Source organism: Lagenorhynchus albirostris, chromosome 7, assembly GCF_949774975.1.
Source record: "Lagenorhynchus albirostris chromosome 7, mLagAlb1.1, whole genome shotgun sequence".
NCBI lineage: Eukaryota > Metazoa > Chordata > Mammalia > Artiodactyla > Delphinidae > Lagenorhynchus > Lagenorhynchus albirostris.
Genome location: NC_083101.1, coordinates 10648987 through 10666589, shown reverse-complemented (window position 1 = coordinate 10666589; position 17603 = coordinate 10648987). Strand labels below are relative to the sequence as shown.

Below are 17603 nucleotides of genomic sequence, written 5' to 3'. Positions count from 1 at the left end.
ACAGGAAGCTAACAAACAGTTTCATTTCATCCCCCAACCTCCCCCTCACAAAACCACTGAAAGGCAGGTATCACCGCTCTCATTTCACAGCTGTAGAAAAAAGTGCAGAGGTAAGGTGACTGGTCATAGGACCTAGCTGGCGATGGCAGAGGGGGCTGGGGACACCGAGACCTGCCACTGTTCCAGCTCTAATACTCCAGATACCATCTCAGGTGGGGGGTCTGGGAGGAGACTGCACGAGTGTGAAAGGAAGAGGGCCGTGCAGGAGGTAAGCAGAAGAGGAGAACCAGGAAGAAGCCCTTGTGATGGAAGAGGTAACACCTCCCCCAAGAGGGGCCCAGGGGCATCAGCACAACTCTTGAAGAATGGACTGGATGGTTTTAGGCACAAGGACAGGGAAAGGGACATAAATAGCTGAGGTAAAGAGCGTCCTCACCTTATTTTTCTCTAGAAGTTGCTGCTCCAAGTCCTGTTTTTCCTTCTGTAGCTGCCCTAGATCCATGGCGGTCCCCATCTCACCATTTGGTATCCCCTCTGCAGCCGGAAGCTGGTACGCGGGGTCCTGCCCGGCCCTCGAGGTCACCTACAGGGTGGTGGCAGCACAGGACATGGTCAAGCTAAGCCACAGATCCCTAGGGAAGGGGGCCAGACTCATTCCAAAGGTGACGACTGATGTGCTCCACCAGGCAGCTAGCCAGGAACCAGACTTAAACTATGGCAACCCCGTCACAGAGCCTGCTGGGGGGACAATTAACTCTCCATGCAAGGAGCCTGCTGGGAAGGAAGGGCTTCAGCACCTGATCACTGACAGGTGTCGTCACATCGGATGGGCTCCTCAACACGCACAACCCCTCGCGGCGAGGCGCCCCCCGTTGGAGAGGAAGCTGAGGCACAGGGAGGCGGCTCAGGCGGGACTCACATGAGGCTCGCTGACCGAGAGCACCACGCCCTGCTCCTGGCTCCGCAGCCTCAGCAGGTCCTCCCGCTCGTCGGCCGCCTCCGACTGCTCGGCCCTCAGGCCCCTCAGGGCCTCCAGCTCACTCTGCAGCTGGCGCATCTGCAGCAGGGCGGAGTCGTGACCTAGGCCAGGCAGAGGGGAGGTGAGCGCGGTGACTGGGCCACCTCCAGGCAGGGGTCCGGGCAAGAACAGGTGAAAAGGCCCAGCCTTGGCAGACTCCTCACCTTTCTTCAGCTGGAGAATCTCTTGCTCTTTCTGGAGAATCACTTCAGTTTTTTCCTGCAGACTCTGCTCCTTCTCACCTCCTATGGCGATCAGGTTAGCAGCCTCGGAGAGAAAAACCAACAAGAGAGAAGGTTGGTAGCAATAATCCCATCTTCCCTAAAGGAGTCTCCACTTTTCCACTACCAGGGTCCTCCATGAATCCCTCCCTGAAGGCCACAGCCTAGAACATTCCCCAAGCTAACCTCTGCTCCTATAAACATGCACAAATCAGTTCTCCTCGGCAGGGGCCCCGCACAGGGGCAATCACCCTCACTGCCCCTCTGGCCTGTAGTGGGCCTACCAGAGACATGGCCTTTCTGCCCAGCCTTCCGAAAGTTGTCAAAACCATAACTTCCACGTCCTGAGGGCCTGTGACGTGCCCAGCATTTGATACAAATGACCTCATTATCATATTCTTGAAGGTATGATTATCATAGGGTCTTTTCAGAGGCAACTCAGACAGATCTGTTAAGGACCGAACAAAGACCTAGAGCTAGTTACCTAGATCTGGGGCCTGACTCTTGAGTCTGTCCTCAAAGGAAGGCTTTTCCCACCCTTGCTGCTGAGAGCTCAACTGTATGTGGTCTCTGGGGCCTGCGGCCGGTGGTGGCCCACCTCACAGAATTAGAGCCCAGTAGTACCTGGTTCTGGACTTTTCCCCAGGTGATGTTTATCACATTAACTATCGAAATTTTAAAAGGCCATCCTATGGGGTGAGGGTTTCTTTCTAACATCTTTCTCCCATCTTCCTAGAGACATCAGGGGAATCAAGCAGCTGACGACACTCCTGAGACTGTGTCCACCCTCTGCCCTGGACAGACCAGGAGGTAGGTTGGTCCTGCCTGGGACTGAGGTGGAGGCATCACAGGGGGCCTACCTGTTGCTGGAACTCTTCCCTTTGCTTCCGCACCTCCTCCAGGGCTTGAGCCATTGCCACACTCACAATTTCTCTTTGGCTCCATTCTTCCTACAATCCGGAAAATGGGTACGAGATTGAGTCCAGAACCTCAGTTCACCTTTATTTAGCTGCACACTTCATGTGACGCCCACAGAGGGAGGGCCGTCTTGCAGGGCCAGACGAAAGTGTTTCCTGCTTCCCAAGGTTCCCAGGCTACTCTTTCGCTGCACTGCCTTCTGTTTGCCTCTGAGAACTGTTCCTGTGGACAACCCACCAACCTCTGGGAACAGGCACACCGTGGAAGGTCAGTCATCCCATGAACACACCAGCTAGTACTCAGGCCAAAGGCTAGCGGACCTAGACTCAAAAGAGGTGGTCTAACGAAATCAACACAGAACAAGAAGACTCAGGCTGACGTGAATGGAGTAGCAGACTGGAGCAATCTGGTTACAGAAATGATAATAAGCAATTACTGAATTTTAATACAGGAAATGTCACAAATTCATCAAAATCATCCATATTACAGGAGAGAAAACTGAGGCTCTGAGAGGTTAAATAATTGCCTGAGGTCCTAGAGCTAGTAAGTGGCATGGCCACGTTTTAAGGCAGAGTCTGAGCTGAGCCAAGCCTTTGGCTGCTACAGTCTACCACCAGTCTTTTCTACCACAAGCAGGGCTGCCCCGCTGCGTCCCCCCGCCAGAGCACAGGGACTCCCTCCTGACAATCACATCAGTCCTCTTCCCTGAGGCTGACGCCGGGCTCGCTGATCAACCCCCAGATGAATAATATGACTTCTCAGGTGCCTGCACACTGGTCAGGGATGTCTGCTGTTTATGTCTACCCAGAATCACCCCTTTTGGTGGGGGGGTAAGAGCCTCATCACTGCTATTCCCCACTCCCACCCCAAAATTCTACATGGTTCTGGTAGGGTTACCAATAATGATGTCCCCATTTTGTGGCTACAAGAATAAGCATGTGGGCTTCCTTGGTGGCGCAGTGGTTGAGAGTCCGCCTGCCAATGCAGGGGACACGGGTTCGTGCCCTGGTCCAGGAAGATCCCACATGCCACGGAGCGGCTGGGCCCGTGAGCCATGGCCACTGAGCCTGCGCGTCCAGAGCCTGTGCTCCACAACAGAAGAGGCCACAACAGTGAGAGGCCCGCATACCGGACAAAAACAAAACAAACAAACAAAAAAACAAGAATAAGCATGTGATTCGGGCCTGGCCAATCACAGTAAATCATCCCCTTGGCCAACTTGATTTGTCCAAAGGATGGCTCTGTCACCCAAGATGAACCAATCAAATCCCTTTTTATATCAGAATCTTTTTTTATATGGTGAAGCTGAGAGGGAGATGCCCTCTTTTCCCTGGGGTTGCTAAGTTGGAATGATACCAGCTTGCAGCTGCTGAGGTGATGTCCTCCCAACCTCTAGGACACAGTCTACATCATCGAGAAAAGCAAGGATGAGTTGGGTGACTGACAGGGCAAGAGACAGCATGACGCAGGCAGAGAAGAGATCTGAGGCCCCAGGTTCCAGCTGGACAAGTCTTTCTGGTTCAGTGGACTATTCAACTCCTCCTACGATATCTCCTTTTCCACTTACACCAGTCCAGGTGGGTTAATGGATGGAGACGTCAGCCTCATGGCCAGTGCCATTCTGGTTCCTACTGGGGAGCTGTCAGAATTGACATTCCGTGAGTCCACCTCTAGTAGACAAGGAAAATTGGTGCAGGAACTCAAGAGGCTGACAGTGAGACCTCGAACTACCCCAGACAATCCCCTTCATCGGGAGAAGCTCTGTTGGTACAGGAGAAGGAGCAAGAGATCTCAGGCTGAGTGGAGCTATGAAACCCTGGCCCTGCAAGCCCAGGTGGGCCGGGTGACAGGAATGTCATGCCTCCACAGGAGCCTTTTCTGGGGAAGTTTAGAAGAGACGCTATGACTGCTGATGATGTCTTAAGAGGACAGCAGGCAGGCTGTGAGTGAGAAGGCAGGAAGCATGCCAGGAACTGTACTTGGTACTTTTCATCCATGGTCATGCTTGATCCCCAGGGTAAACCTCTTGAGGTCAAGGGTTATCATCTTCAGTTTGAAAAAAGGACACTGGATTCCCTCAAGCATCAGCTAGTGAGGGGCCAGGGTGACACCCAGAACTGAGTCTACATGGCTGTAGAGTCTCAGCTACTGCCACAGAGCCACACACGATCCAGGATTTGAGACTGATCGGCATACCTCAGGTTCACTGCAGAAGCCAGCAGGCTACCCATGAGCACAGCCCTCTGCACCTGGGAATGATTTCCCCAGAGGGCTGTTTTGAAAAACATGGATACAAACAAACAAACAAACAAACAAAAAGTGTGCATCTAAAAATAGTGCTTCAAAATACCAGAAGACTGACAGAACTAAAGAGAGACAGAGACAAATCCATGATTACAGCTGAAGATCTAGCACCCCCTCAGTAAGCGATGGAATATACCAAAAAGAAAAAAAACAAAAAATAGAAGACCTACAGAAGATTTGAACAATACTATTAATGAACTTGACTAATTAGCATTTATAGAACGCTCTCCCTACTAGCAGAATATATATTCTTTTCAAGTGCACTGAAATATTTACCAAGATACACTATAGGTTGGGTCATAAAACAAGTCTAAATAAATATCAAAGAACTGAAATCATTTAGAATATTATCTGACTATAATGGTATTAAACTAGAAATCCAAGATATCGAGAAAACTCGCTCAAATATTTGAAAATTAACCACACTTCTAAATAGCCTGTGTGTGCTGGTTTTTAAGTTATTGCCTCAGCCCACACCCACCCTTTCATATTCTGCTCTGTGATGCCGTGCCTGGGAATCTGCAAACCCTATTTCTCCAGGTCGGGCTCCATATTCATATACATACTCATCTCTGCCAGAAGGGGGAGCTCCAGGGAGACTGGAAGGAGGAGGAGGGAGAAAGACTTGCTCCTTTCCGTCAGCTTCCAGTTTCTGTGAGCAACGCTGCTTGGCCCTGGCAGCTGCAATTTCTTCCCAAAGCAGCAGCTGCATCCACTCTGCAGTCTTCCCGACACTTGCGGCTGAATTCTTTTGCTGCCCTATTCCCCCAACAAACACACCAGCACCAACTGTACAGAGCCCCCTCCTCACAGGTCTGAGTTTCAAATCTGTGGGGCTCCTCTTCTTAATTCCTAAATAATTCCAACATCTTCACTTTGTTCCCTTAGTCCTAGGGTTGGAAGCTGTGTCCTGCAGTTGCTACTATTTTTTAACTGTTTCAGTGCTGGATTAAAAACTTGACATTAGAACACAAATTCTCAAATAACTGGGGTAGTTCCTCTCTCCTGACTGGACCGTGAATCACATGCTGTGGGGCAGATTTTCTGTTTCTTCTTGTGCACATACTTGCAACAATCACTGCCCTCCATTCTTCCCTCTACATCTTCCGTACTTCCATCTAGAATTTTCCTTCACCTGAAAGATGCTCTTTAGTATTTACTTTAGTGCAAGTCTGTCGGTGCCTAATTCTTTGCGTTTTCTTGGCTTTCTTTAGTGCTCCTACAGTGCTGTGGCTGCATTGTAAAATTTATCCTGTTTGGATTTGTAAGGATTCTTATACCTGTACCTGTGACTTGAGAGCTTTTATCACTTTGAAAAATTCTCAGCCATTATCTCTTTAATGATTGCTTCTGTCTCATTTTTTTCATTTCCTCTGGGCTTCTACTGACACATGATAAAACATCTCACAGTACCCTGTATGTCTTTTATCTTCTCTTTTCTGCATTTTATTCTGACCTTTCTTCCATTTCACTACTTCTCTCTTTAGTTCTAATCTGCTGTTAAGCTCATTCATTGTTTTTAAAACAACTTTACTGAAGTATAATTGGCAAATAATAAACTGCACATATTTAAAGTATGCAACTGATGAATTATGCTGAAACCATCACCAAAATAAAAATAGTGAAAATATCCATTACCCCAAAAAAGTTTCCTCATGCCCTTTTGTAATCTGCATTTTTACTTTCAGCTACTGCATTTTTCAGTTTTGGAATTCTAATTTGATTCCTTGTCTTTTTAAAAAAATTTTATTTATTTTTGGCTGCACTGGGTCTTCACTGCTGCATGCAGGCTTTCTCTAGTTGTGGCGAGCGGGGGCTATATTTTGTTGCAGTGTGTGGGCTTCTCATTGTGGTGGCTTCTCTTGTTGCAGAGCATGGGCTCTAGGCGTGCAGGATTCAGCAGCTGTGGCATGTGGGCTCAGCAGTTGTGGCACATGGGCTTCAGTAGTTGTGGCTTGTGGGCTCTAGAGCGCAGGCTCAGTAGTTGTGGTGCACGGGCTTAGTTGCTCCTCGGCATGTGGGATCTTCCCAGATCAGGGATCGAACCCGTGTCCCCTGCCTTGGCAGGTGGATTCTTAACCACTGTGCCACCAGGGAAACCCTAATTAGATTCCTTTTCAAAACTACTGTCTTCTATTATAATTTCCAAATCTCTGCTGAAATGTTCAATTTTGTCTTTTATATCCTTAAACGGGGTACGCACAGTAGTATCTGAGCTTCCTAAAAGGTCTTCCTGCTTCTGTACTTGCCTCCTTTACAGAACATTTTCCACATACAGCCAGAGTAATCCTTTTACTACAAAACTTCTCACGTCACTCCTCTACTTAAAACCTCCACCTGCTTCCCCAATGACCTTCTATCATCCACCGCTCTCCCCCAGCCCACAGAGTGGCAGCTACAGTGGCCTTTGTGCTGTTCTCTGAACAAACCAAGCTTTCTTCTGCATAAGCGTGTTTCTCTTTGCTATTTATTCTGTCTGGAATATTCCTTCCCCCCAAAATCACATTGCTGTCCCCTTCTCGTTATTCAGACCTTTTGCTCAAATCTCACTGACACCCTCCCTCGCCTCCATATATATCTTTTTTCTTAATTTTTAAATTTAATTTATTTTTTTATATAGCAGGTTCTTATTAGTCATCAATTTTATACACATCAGTGTATACATGTCAATCCCAATCGCCCAATGCATCACAGCACCCCGCCCCCCATGGCTTTCTTCCCTTGGTGTCCATATGCTTGTTCTCTACATCTGTGTCTCTATTTCTGCCCTGCAAACTGGTTCATCTGTACCATTTTTCTAGGTTCCACATATATGCGTTAATATACGATATTTGTTTTTCTCTTTCTGACTTACTTCACTCTGTATGACAGTCCCTAGATCCATCCACATCTCAACAAATGACCCAGTTTCGTTCCTTTTTATGGCTGAGTAATATTCCATTGTATATATGTACCACAGCCTCTTTATCCATTCGTCGGTCAATGGGCATTTAGGTTGCTTCCATGACCTGGCTATTGTAAAGAGTGCGGCAATGAACATTGGGGTGCATGTGTCTTTTTGAATTGTGGTTTTCTCTAGGTATATGCCCAGTAGTGGGACTGCTGGATCATATGGTAATTCTATTTTTAGTTTTTTAAGGAATGTCCATACTGGTCTCCATAGTGGCTGTATCAATTTACATTCCCACCAACAGTGCAAGAGGGTTCCCTTTTCTCCACACCCTCTCCAGCATTTGTTGTTTGTAGATTTTCTGATGAAGCCCATTCTAACTGGTGTGAGGTGATACCTCATTGTAGTTTTGATTTGCATTTCTCTAATAATTAGTGATGTTGAGCAGCTTTTCATGTGCTTCTTGGCCAGCTGTATGTCTTCTTCAGAGAAATGTCTATTTAGGTCTTCTGCCCACTTTTGGATTGGGTTGTTTTTTTAAAATTGAGCTGCATGAGCTGTTTATATATCTTGGAGATTAATCCTTTGTCCGTTGATTCGTTTGCAAATATTTTCTCCCATTCTGAGGGCTGTCTTTTCGTCTTGTTTATGGTTTCCTTTGCTGTGCAAAAACTTTTAAGTTTCATTAGGTCCCATTTGTTTATTTTTGTTTTTATTTCCGTTACTCTAGGAGGTGGATCAAAAAAGATCTTGCTGTGATTTATGTCAAAGAGTGTTCTTCCTATGTTTTCCTCTAAGAGTTTTATAGTGTCCGGTCTTACATTTAGGTCTCTAATCCATTTTGAGTTTATTTTTGTGTATGGTGTTAGGGAGTGTTCTAATTTCATTCTTTTACATGTAGCTGTCCAGTTTTCCCAGCACCACTTGTAGAAGAGACTGTCTTTTCTCCATTGTATATCTTTGCCTCCTTTGTCATAGATTAGTTGACCATAGGTGGATGGGTTTACCTCTGGGCTTTCTATCTTGTTCATTGACCTATGTTTCTGTTTTTGTGCCAGTACCATATTGTCTTGATTACTGTAGCTCTGTAGTATAGTCTGAAGTCAGGGAGTCTGATTCCTCCAGCTCCATTTTTTTCCCTCAAGACTGCTTTGGCTATTCACGGTCTTTTGGGTCTCCATACAAATTTTAAGATTTTTTTTGTTCTAGTTCCGTAAAAAATGCCATTGGTAATTTGATAGGGATTGCATTGAATCTGTAGATTGCTTTGGGTAGTATAGTCATTTTTACAATATTGATTCTTCCAATCCAAGAACGTGGTATATCTCTCCATCTGTTGGTATCATCTTTAATTTTTTTCATCAGTGTCCTATAGTTTTCTGCATACAGGTCTTTTGTCTCCCTAGGAAGGTTTATTCCTAGGTATTTTATTCTTTTTGTTTCAATGGTAAATGGGAGTGTTTCCTTAATTTCTCTTTCAGAATTTTCATCATTAGTGTATAGGAATGCAAGAGATTTCTGTGCATTAATTTTGTATCCTGCAACTTTACCATATTCATTTATTAGCTCTAGTAGTTTTCTGGTGTCATCTTTAGGATTCTATATGTACAGTATCATGTCATCTGCAAACAGTGACAGTTTTACTTCTTCTTTTCCAATTTGTATTCATTTCTTTTTCTCCTCCAATTGCCGTGGCTAGGACTTCCAAAACTATGTTGAATAATAGTGGTGAGAATGGACATCCTTGTCTTGTTCCTGATCTTAGAGGAAATGCTTTCAGTTTTTCACCATTGAGAATGACGTTTGCTGTGGGTTTGTCGTATATGGCCTTTATTATGTTGAGGTAGGTTCCCTCTATGCCCACTTTCTGGAGAGTTTTTATCATAGATGGGTGTTGAATTTTGTCAAAAGCTTTTTCTGCATCTATTTAGATGATCATATGGTTTTCATTCTTCAATTTGTTAATATGGTGTATCACACTGATTGATTTGCATATATTGAAGAATCCTTGCACCCCTGGGATAAATCCCACTTGATCATGGTGTATGAGCCTTTTAATGTGTTGTTGGATTCTGTTTGCTAGTATTTTGTTGAGGATTTTTGCATCTGTATTCATCAATGATATTGGTCTGTAATTTTCTTATTTTGTAGTATCTTTGTCTGGTTTTGGTATCAGGGTGATGGTGGCCTCATAGAATGAGTTTGGGAGTGCTCCTTCCTCTGCAATTTTTTGGAAGAGTTTCAGAAGGTTGGGTGTTAGCTCTTCTCTAAATGTTTGATACAATTCACCTGTGAAGCCATTTGGTCCTGGACTTTTGTTTGTTGGAAGATTTTTAATCACAGTTTCAATTTCATTACTTGTGATTGGTCTGCTCATATTTTCTGCTTCTTCCTGGTTCAGTCTTGGAAGGTTCTACCTTTCTAAGAATTTGTCCATTTCTTCCAGGTTGTCCATTTTATTGGCATAGAGTTGCTGGTGGTAGTCTCTTAGGATGCTTTGTATTTCTGCGGTGTCTGTTGTAACGTCTCCTTTTTCATTTCTAATTTTATTGATTTGAGTCCTCTCCCTCTTTTTCTTGATGAGTCTTGCTAATGGTTTATCAATTTTGTTTATCTTCTCAAAGAACCAGCCTTTAGTTTTATTGATCTTTGCTACCGTTTTCTCTGTTTCTATTTCATTTATTTCTGCTCTGATCTTGATTTCTTTCCTTCTGCTAACTTTGGGTTTTGTTTGTTCTTCTTTCTCTAGTTCCTTTAGGTGTAACGTTAGATTGTTTATTTCAGATTTTTCTTGTTTCTTGAGGTAGGCTTGTATAGCTATAAACTTCCCTCTTAGAACTGCTTTTGCTGCATCCCATAGGTTTTGGATTGTCATGTTTTCATGGTCATTTTTCTCTAGGTATTTTTTGATTTCCTCTTTGATTTATTCAGTGATCTCTTGGTTATTTAGTAACATATTGTTTAGCCTCCATGTGTTTGTGTTTTTTATGTTTTTTCCCCTGTAATTCATTTCTAACCTCATAGCGTTGTGGTCAAAAAAGATGCTTGATATGATTTCAATTTTCTTAAATTTACTGAGGCTTGATTTGTGACCCAAGATGTTATCTATCCTGGAGAATGTTCCGTGCGCACTTGAGAAGAAAGTGTAATCTGCTGTTTTAGGATGGAATGTCCTATAAATATCAATTATATCTATCTGGGCTATTGTGTCATTTAAAGCTTCTGTTTCCTTATTTATTTTCATTTTGGATGATCTGTCCATACGGTGTAAGTGAGGTGTTAAAGTCCCCCACTATTATTGTGTTACTGTCGATTTCCTTTTATAGCTGTTAGCAGTTGCCTTATGTATTGAGGTGCTCCTATGTTGGGTGCATATATATTTATAATTGTTATATCTTCTTCTTGGATTGATCCCTTGATCATTATGTAGTGTCCTTCCTTGTCTCTTGTAACATTCTTTATTTTAAAGTCTATTTTATCTGATATGAGTATTGCTACTCTAGCTTTCTTTTGATTTCCATTTGCATGCAATATCTTTTTCCATCCCCTCACTTTCAGTCTGTATGTGTCCCTAGGTCTCAAGTGGGTCTCTTGTAGACAGAATATAGATGGGTCTTGCTTTTGTATCCATTCAGCAAGCCTGTGTCTTGTGGTTGGAGCATTTAATCCATTCATGTTTCAGGTAATTATTGATATGTATGTTTCTATGACCATTTTCTTAATTGTTTTGGGTTTGTTTTTGTAGGTCCTATTCTTCTCTTGTGTTTCAACTTAGAGAAGTTCCTTTAGCATTTGTTGTAGAGCTAGTTTGGTGGTGCTGAATTCTCTGAGCTTTTGCTTGTCTGTAAAGCTTCTGATTTCTCCATTGAATCTGAATGAGATCCTTGCCAGGTAATCTTCATTGTAGGTTCTTCCCTTTCATCACTTTAAGTATATCATGCCACTCCCTTCTGGCTTGTAGAGTTTCTGCTGAAAAATCAGCTGTTAACCTTATGGGAGTTCCCTTGTAGGTTATTTGTCATTTTTCCCTTGCTGCTTTCAATAATTTTTCTTTGTCTTTAATTTTTGCCAATTTGATTACTATGTGTCTCGGCGTGTTTCTCCTTGGGTTTATCCTTTATGGGACTCGCTGCACTTCCTGGACTTGGGTGGCTATTTCCTTTCCCACGTTAAGGAAGTTTTTGACTATAATCTCTTCAAATATTTTCTCTGGCCCTTTCTCTCTCTCTTCTCCTTCTGGGACCCCTATAATGTGAATGTGTTTGCGTTTAATGTTGTCCCAGAGGTCTCTTAGGCTGTCTTCATTTCTTTTCATTCTTGGTTCTTTATTCTGTTCCACAGCAGTGAATTCCACCATTCTGTCTTCCAGGTCACTTATCCATTCTTCTGCCTCAGTTATTCTGCTATTGATTCCTTCTAGTGTAGTTTTCATTTCAGTTATTGTATTGCTCATCTCTGTTTGTTTGTTCTTTAATTCTTCTAGGTCTTTGTTCAACATTTCTTGCATCTTCTCGATCTTTGCCTTCATTCCTTTTCTGAGGTCCTGCATCATCTTCACTATCATTATTCTGAATTCTTTTTCTGGAAGGTTGCCTATCTCCACTTCATTTAGTTGTTTTTCTGGGGTTTTATCTTGTTCCTTCATCTGGTACATAGCCCTCTGCCTTTTCATCTTGTCTATCGTTCTGTCAATGTGGTTTTTTTCCCACAGGCTGCAGGACTGTAGTTCTTCTTGCGTCTGCTGTCTGCCCTCTGGTGGATGAGGCTATCTAAGCGGCTTGTGCAGGTTTCCTGATGGGAGGGACTGGTGGTGGGTAGAGCTGGGTGTTGCTCTGGTGGGCAGAGCTCAGTAAAACTTTAATCCACTTGTCTGCTGATGGATGGGGCTGGGTTCCCTCCCTGTTGGTTGTTTGGCCTGAGGCAATCCAACACTGGAGCCTACCCGGCTCTTTGGTGGGGCTAATGGCAGACTCTGGGAGGGCTCACGCCACGGAGTACTTCCCAGAACTTCTGCTGTGTCCTTGTCCCCACGGTGAGCCACAGCCACCCCCTGCCTCTGCAGGAGACCCTCCAACACTAGCAGGTAGGTCTGGTTCAGTCTCCCTGGGGTCACTGCTCCTTCCCCTGGGTCCTGACGTGCACACTACTTTGTGTGTGCCCTCCAAGAGTGGAGTCTCTGTTTCCCCCAGTCCTGTCGAAGTCCTGCAATCAAATCCCACTAGGCTTCAAAGTCTGATTCTCTAGGAATTCCTCCTCTTGTTGCCAGACCCCCAGGTTGGGCAGCCTGATGTGGGGCTCAGAACCTTCACTCCAGTGGGTGGACATCTGTGGTATAAGTGTTCTCCAGTCTGTGAGTCACCCACCCAGCAGTTATGGAATAGATTTTAGACGGGCTGTGATTGTGCCCGTCCTACCATCTCATTGTGGATTCCCCTTCGTCTTTGGATGTGGGGTATCTTTTTTGGTGAGTTCCAGCGTCTTCCTGTCGATGACTGTCCAGCAGCTACTTGTGATTCTGGTGTTCTCACAAGAGGGAGTGAGAGCATGTCCTTCTACTCTGCCATCCTGGTTCCCATATTCACCTCCATATTTAAAAGAGCCCTTTCCTCCCTCCTCTCTGTCCTTTAGTCTGCTTTATTGTCTTCATAGCATTTATAACCATTTATCAAGTGTTTACTGTCTCGATGAATGGATAAAGAAGATGTGGTACATATACAATGGAATATTACTCGGCCATAAAAAGGAACGAAATTGGATCATTTGTAGAGACGTGGATGGATCTAGAGACTGTGGTACAGAGTGAGGTAAGTCAGAAAGAGAAAAAAATTATCATATGTTAACGCATATATGTGGAACCTAGAAAAATGGTACAGATGAACCAGTTTGCAGGGCAGAAATAGAGACACAGATGTAGAGAACAAACGTATGGACACCAAGGGGGGAAAGTGGCGGGGTGGTGGTGTGATGAATTGGGAGATTGGGATTGACATGTATACACTGAATGTGTATAAAATTGATGACTAATAAGAACCTGCTGTATAAAAAATAAATTAAATTAAATTTTAAAAAAAAGTGTTTACTGTCTCTAGTTACAAGCTCCACAGGTTAGGGGAGGGGGAATGATTTTGTCTGTTTTGCTCATTGCCACATCACAGCACCTACAATGGGGCCCACAAGTACTCAGATGTTTGTTGAAGGAAATGCATGAAGAAATATTTGACTCTAAAGTCCATGCTTTCCATGACATGGCACTACTGCACTAGCACCTACATAGCTTAGCAGAGACTACTGGTAAAAGCTGACTCAGTGCAGGCCTCAGCTATGGATGTTCTCTGAGAAGATCTCTGCCAAAGGATCCACAAGATCTTTGTGTCATGACCATAGCTGGGCAAGTCCTGCAAAGATCTATCATCTAAGGGCTGCTATGAAAGGGGACAGGGGAGCCTGGAGGCCTACAAGAAAGTGGCAGACTCCTTCCCCTGAATCCAGTTATGTCCCGGCAATGAAGGTGGCAGCATCTGATCAAAGCACCAAGTTCTCAGAAGGGAACGGGAAACAATCCAGCAGGTTGTTTTTTCTTCATTTCTGTACCTGCTCCCTGTTACAAACAAACAAATAAGGCCCTCGTGATGTTTTAAGGCCTTGCTTTACTGGCCTCACTGGAAATCAGTGACAGTGGTGCTTTGACAGCATTACTGTCAGGCAGCTGTTGACGAGGACAGAGAGGAAGGGCTGGGTCTCCGTGGTGGAGTGAAAAGTCAGAGCAGCACCACCTCTAACTATGGAACCTGGACAAATTACTTACACTCAGAACCTCGACGACATTAACTGCAAAATAAGCACAACTCTCCCTATGTCCTTGATCACTGAGAGGACTTAACGAGGTGACAATTTGTTGCAAATGCTTAGCAGAACTCTGAACAAATCCTAGTTCCATTCCTTCTCTACTCTACGTATAGAACGTTCACCTGGCCACTCCAAATACACACATGAAAGAGATGATACTTTTGTGAAACTGATTCAATTAGATAAATACCTTCAGCTTCTTTAGTTCAAGTTGGTGATGTTGTAGAGAATGTTCACATTCATTCTTACTTTCTTTAAGGCCTGCATTTTCTTGCTCCAGCTCTCTCTGCAAATTGAGAAAAGTATGTATAAAAGAAAAGGTCTTTACCATATTTCCCCTGAGCACAGTCCTATCTCTTTGACATGGAACCTTTAAAAATGCCCCCCTTCCTTTTGTTGCCACTGCAGGGGTGGGAGATGAGAATGGGGATTGGGGTGAGGAAGGGAGAGTCACCTGACACACTCCTCACAAGAAGAACTAAGGCACTTGATTCTGAAGCCTATGGAACAAGGAGGGGGACCAGGGAAGGGAGAAGCCATTAAGGATGAACAGTATACATTTTAGAAAGGCAGTGGGAAGCCACTGATGGGACTGGTCAGGAAGCACCAGGAAGTCCATGTGCAGCCCAAGGAAAAAGAAAACCCATTTGTTCAGGGTTTTTATAAAAAGCAGCCTTTTAACTTCCAGTCTCATGAGCAGGTGTTTTGGTGAAAGACAAAAACTGCTCCAAAAAGTGGTTCCCTACTTCAGAGGAGGGCTGGTCTTCTTCCCATCAAACAACTTGGCAGCCGAGCCACACATGAACGTGGTGCTCCTGTGCCCGGCCCCTCTCCTTTCCTCACTCACCACCTTCCGCTCCGCGGCTGCATGGTCGTCTGCCCGAGCTCTCTCCAGGGCAGAGAGCTGGGCCTCCAGTGTGTGGATCTGCTCTGTGCACTGCTGCTCCAGAGCGAGGACCTGCTGCTGTGCACAGCTGCTCTCCTTGTTTGCGGAGGCCTGAGGGGGTAGCAGAGGACAGTTATTCGTGGTGACAATGGGGGCTTTATTCTGTCCCTCAGTGACCCAAAGATGAGTGTCCAACAGAAACAACTCTCCTTCCTGAACTCCAGCCTGGCTGCCGCTGAGGTCCCCTGGCCTGCCTAGGAGCTGGAATCTGGGATTGGTCTTGGTGCTGGGGGGACAGCTCTGGGCACCAGCCAGTCCTAAGACACAGCCCTCCTTCACTCCACTCATTGCTGCCCTCTATGGATGAGGCTTTTCCCTGGGGAGGCACATAACACAGTGATGAAGAACAAGGGCTTTGACCTAGGAAGGATGTGGGTTCAGCCATTTACTAGGTGGGAGACCTTGGGCTAGTGATCTGGTCGCCTTTCTGAGCCTGCTTCCTCTGGAGAATAAGGATAACAGTACAGGCTCTTACGTCTGCTGCAAGGACTAAATTAAAATACATGCAGAGTACTTAGCAGACACGAGGCAACAAATGCCGTTTTTATTTCTCAAGTTTCAAGCTCAACACCTGACCTGGCGCTGTGACTACCGGCCAAGCCCTTGCCATCTTCTCCCCAGAGCCTGGAGCTGTTCTCCACAGCCCCGGCTGCAAGGTGAGGTTTGAACGCCAGTGGAGACACCACCTCTAACAGTCCCAGAACTAGGCAGGGCTGTCTAGCCCGTCACTATCTCTCTGGGTAACTCAGACCCTCTAGCAGGTCCTGACTCCCTCTACCTGCACTGCCTATCTGCCCACAACTGTATCTAAGGTCAGGTCCAGATACCATTCCAGAATTTGGGAGTGAGTCTGGGGACCTACAAAAGAATAAAGGGAAAAAGCATCAAGGGCCTAGAACACAGCAGTCACAATACCCACTTACAAGCTCCTGAATCTGAGCTTCCTGAGCTGCCACAACGTCACTGCTCTGTTTTAGCTTCTCCTCAGATGCCTGCAGGCTCTGCTCTAGTTCCTTCACCTGAGGGGGGAAAGAGAAGCATCCTTTCATTCAAAAGAAGTAGCAACAAAATGGCTTTTAAAATCAAATCTATTTAAATCATAAAACAGGTTCATTAAAGAAAAATTTTTACTTACAAAAAAAGAAAGATGCTCATAAGTCTACCATTATAAAACACTATCATTCTAATATAGTTTCTTACAGGCTATTTTTATGACTTTTCTTTCTTTCTTTTATTACAACTTCATATACAATTCTAGTAAAACTTTGTATTTTTCCTCCTTGCTCAAATTTCCTTCTATGTTTCCACGCAGTCTTCAGACCTTAGATTATTTCCTTAAAGGATGTTTCATAATTTCCTGAACCGCTGCCTACTGTTTTCCATTTTGCACATAAAATAATGCAGCAGTTGACATCTTCATGCAAAAAGTGTTGATCTGGTTTGAATCTCTTGATTAGGACAGATTCCCAGAAGTGGAATTACTGCTCATGATACAAACTTGGGTTTCCCTCATCCCACAATTAATGATCCAGTCTGACTCTGTACTTGGCACTGCACTAGGACACGAGGCCAGCACAGTGGACAGGATGACACACTGCCTAGCACTGAGCTAGACATGGTTCTTCAATATGGCCTTTTCATCTGACTCAAGCTAACTTTGCCAATTTCTCTTTTAAAGTCCTCTTGTTTGCTGAATAAGGTTTGCCCTGGGGGAACTTTATTATTAAAACACAAGCTCATGGAAGGTTGCAGCTTTGTCAAGCAAAGGTAGGTACCAAATGAGAAAAAGAGTATTTTTAGGTCTCATGGTTTCTCATGTATGTTCACATGTAAGTTTTAACTGAAACAACCCCATGAGAACAGTGTGAGTACTTCCACAGAGAAGAATAGTAATGTTACTTGCTCATGATCACAAATTTTATTAGTGGTAGGGCCACGACTGAAACCTAGCTTTTATTTATTTATTTTTTTTAATAGGTCTTCATTGGAGTATACTTGCTTCACAATACTGTGTTAGTTTCTGTTGTACACCAAAGTGAATCAGCCATATGTATCCATATGTCCCCATATCCCCTCTCTCGAGACTCCCTCCCACCCTCCCTATCCCACCCCTCTAGGTTACCACAAAGCACCAAGCTGATCTCCCTGTGCTATGCTGCTGCTTCCCACTAGCTACCTGCTTTATATTCAGTAGTGTATATTTGTCGATGCTACTCTCACTTTGCCCCATCTTCCTCCTCCCACCCCATGTCCTCAAGTCCATTCTCTATGTCTACATCTTTATTCCTGCCCTGCAACTAGGTTCATCAGTACCTTTTTTTTTTTTTTGATTCCATATATATGCGTTAGCATACGGCATTTGTTTTTCTCTTTCTGACTTACTTCACTCTGTATGACAGACTCTAGGTCCATCCACCTCACTACAAATAACTCAATTTCTTTTCTTTTTATGGCTAATAT

The 17603-nt window shown here is 44.5% G+C and overlaps 1 protein-coding gene across 4 annotated transcripts in view; it reads right to left on the bottom strand.

The window, feature by feature from the left end:
- The window catches only part of GOLGA1 (golgin A1), a 52205-nt gene that overhangs the window by 6811 nt on the left and 27791 nt on the right, over window positions 1-17603 (bottom strand). For all 4 annotated transcript variants that reach the window (XM_060154371.1, XM_060154372.1, XM_060154374.1 and 1 more), the window contains 7 exons: window positions 16067-16162; window positions 15045-15194; window positions 14388-14483; window positions 2100-2189; window positions 1183-1285; window positions 920-1080; window positions 437-583 (listed from right to left, as the gene is read on the bottom strand). In XM_060154371.1, coding sequence (XP_060010354.1) covers window positions 437-583; window positions 920-1080; window positions 1183-1285; window positions 2100-2189; window positions 14388-14483; window positions 15045-15194; window positions 16067-16162 — 843 coding nt within the window. The remainder of the gene's footprint in view (window positions 1-436; window positions 584-919; window positions 1081-1182; window positions 1286-2099; window positions 2190-14387; window positions 14484-15044; window positions 15195-16066; window positions 16163-17603) is intronic.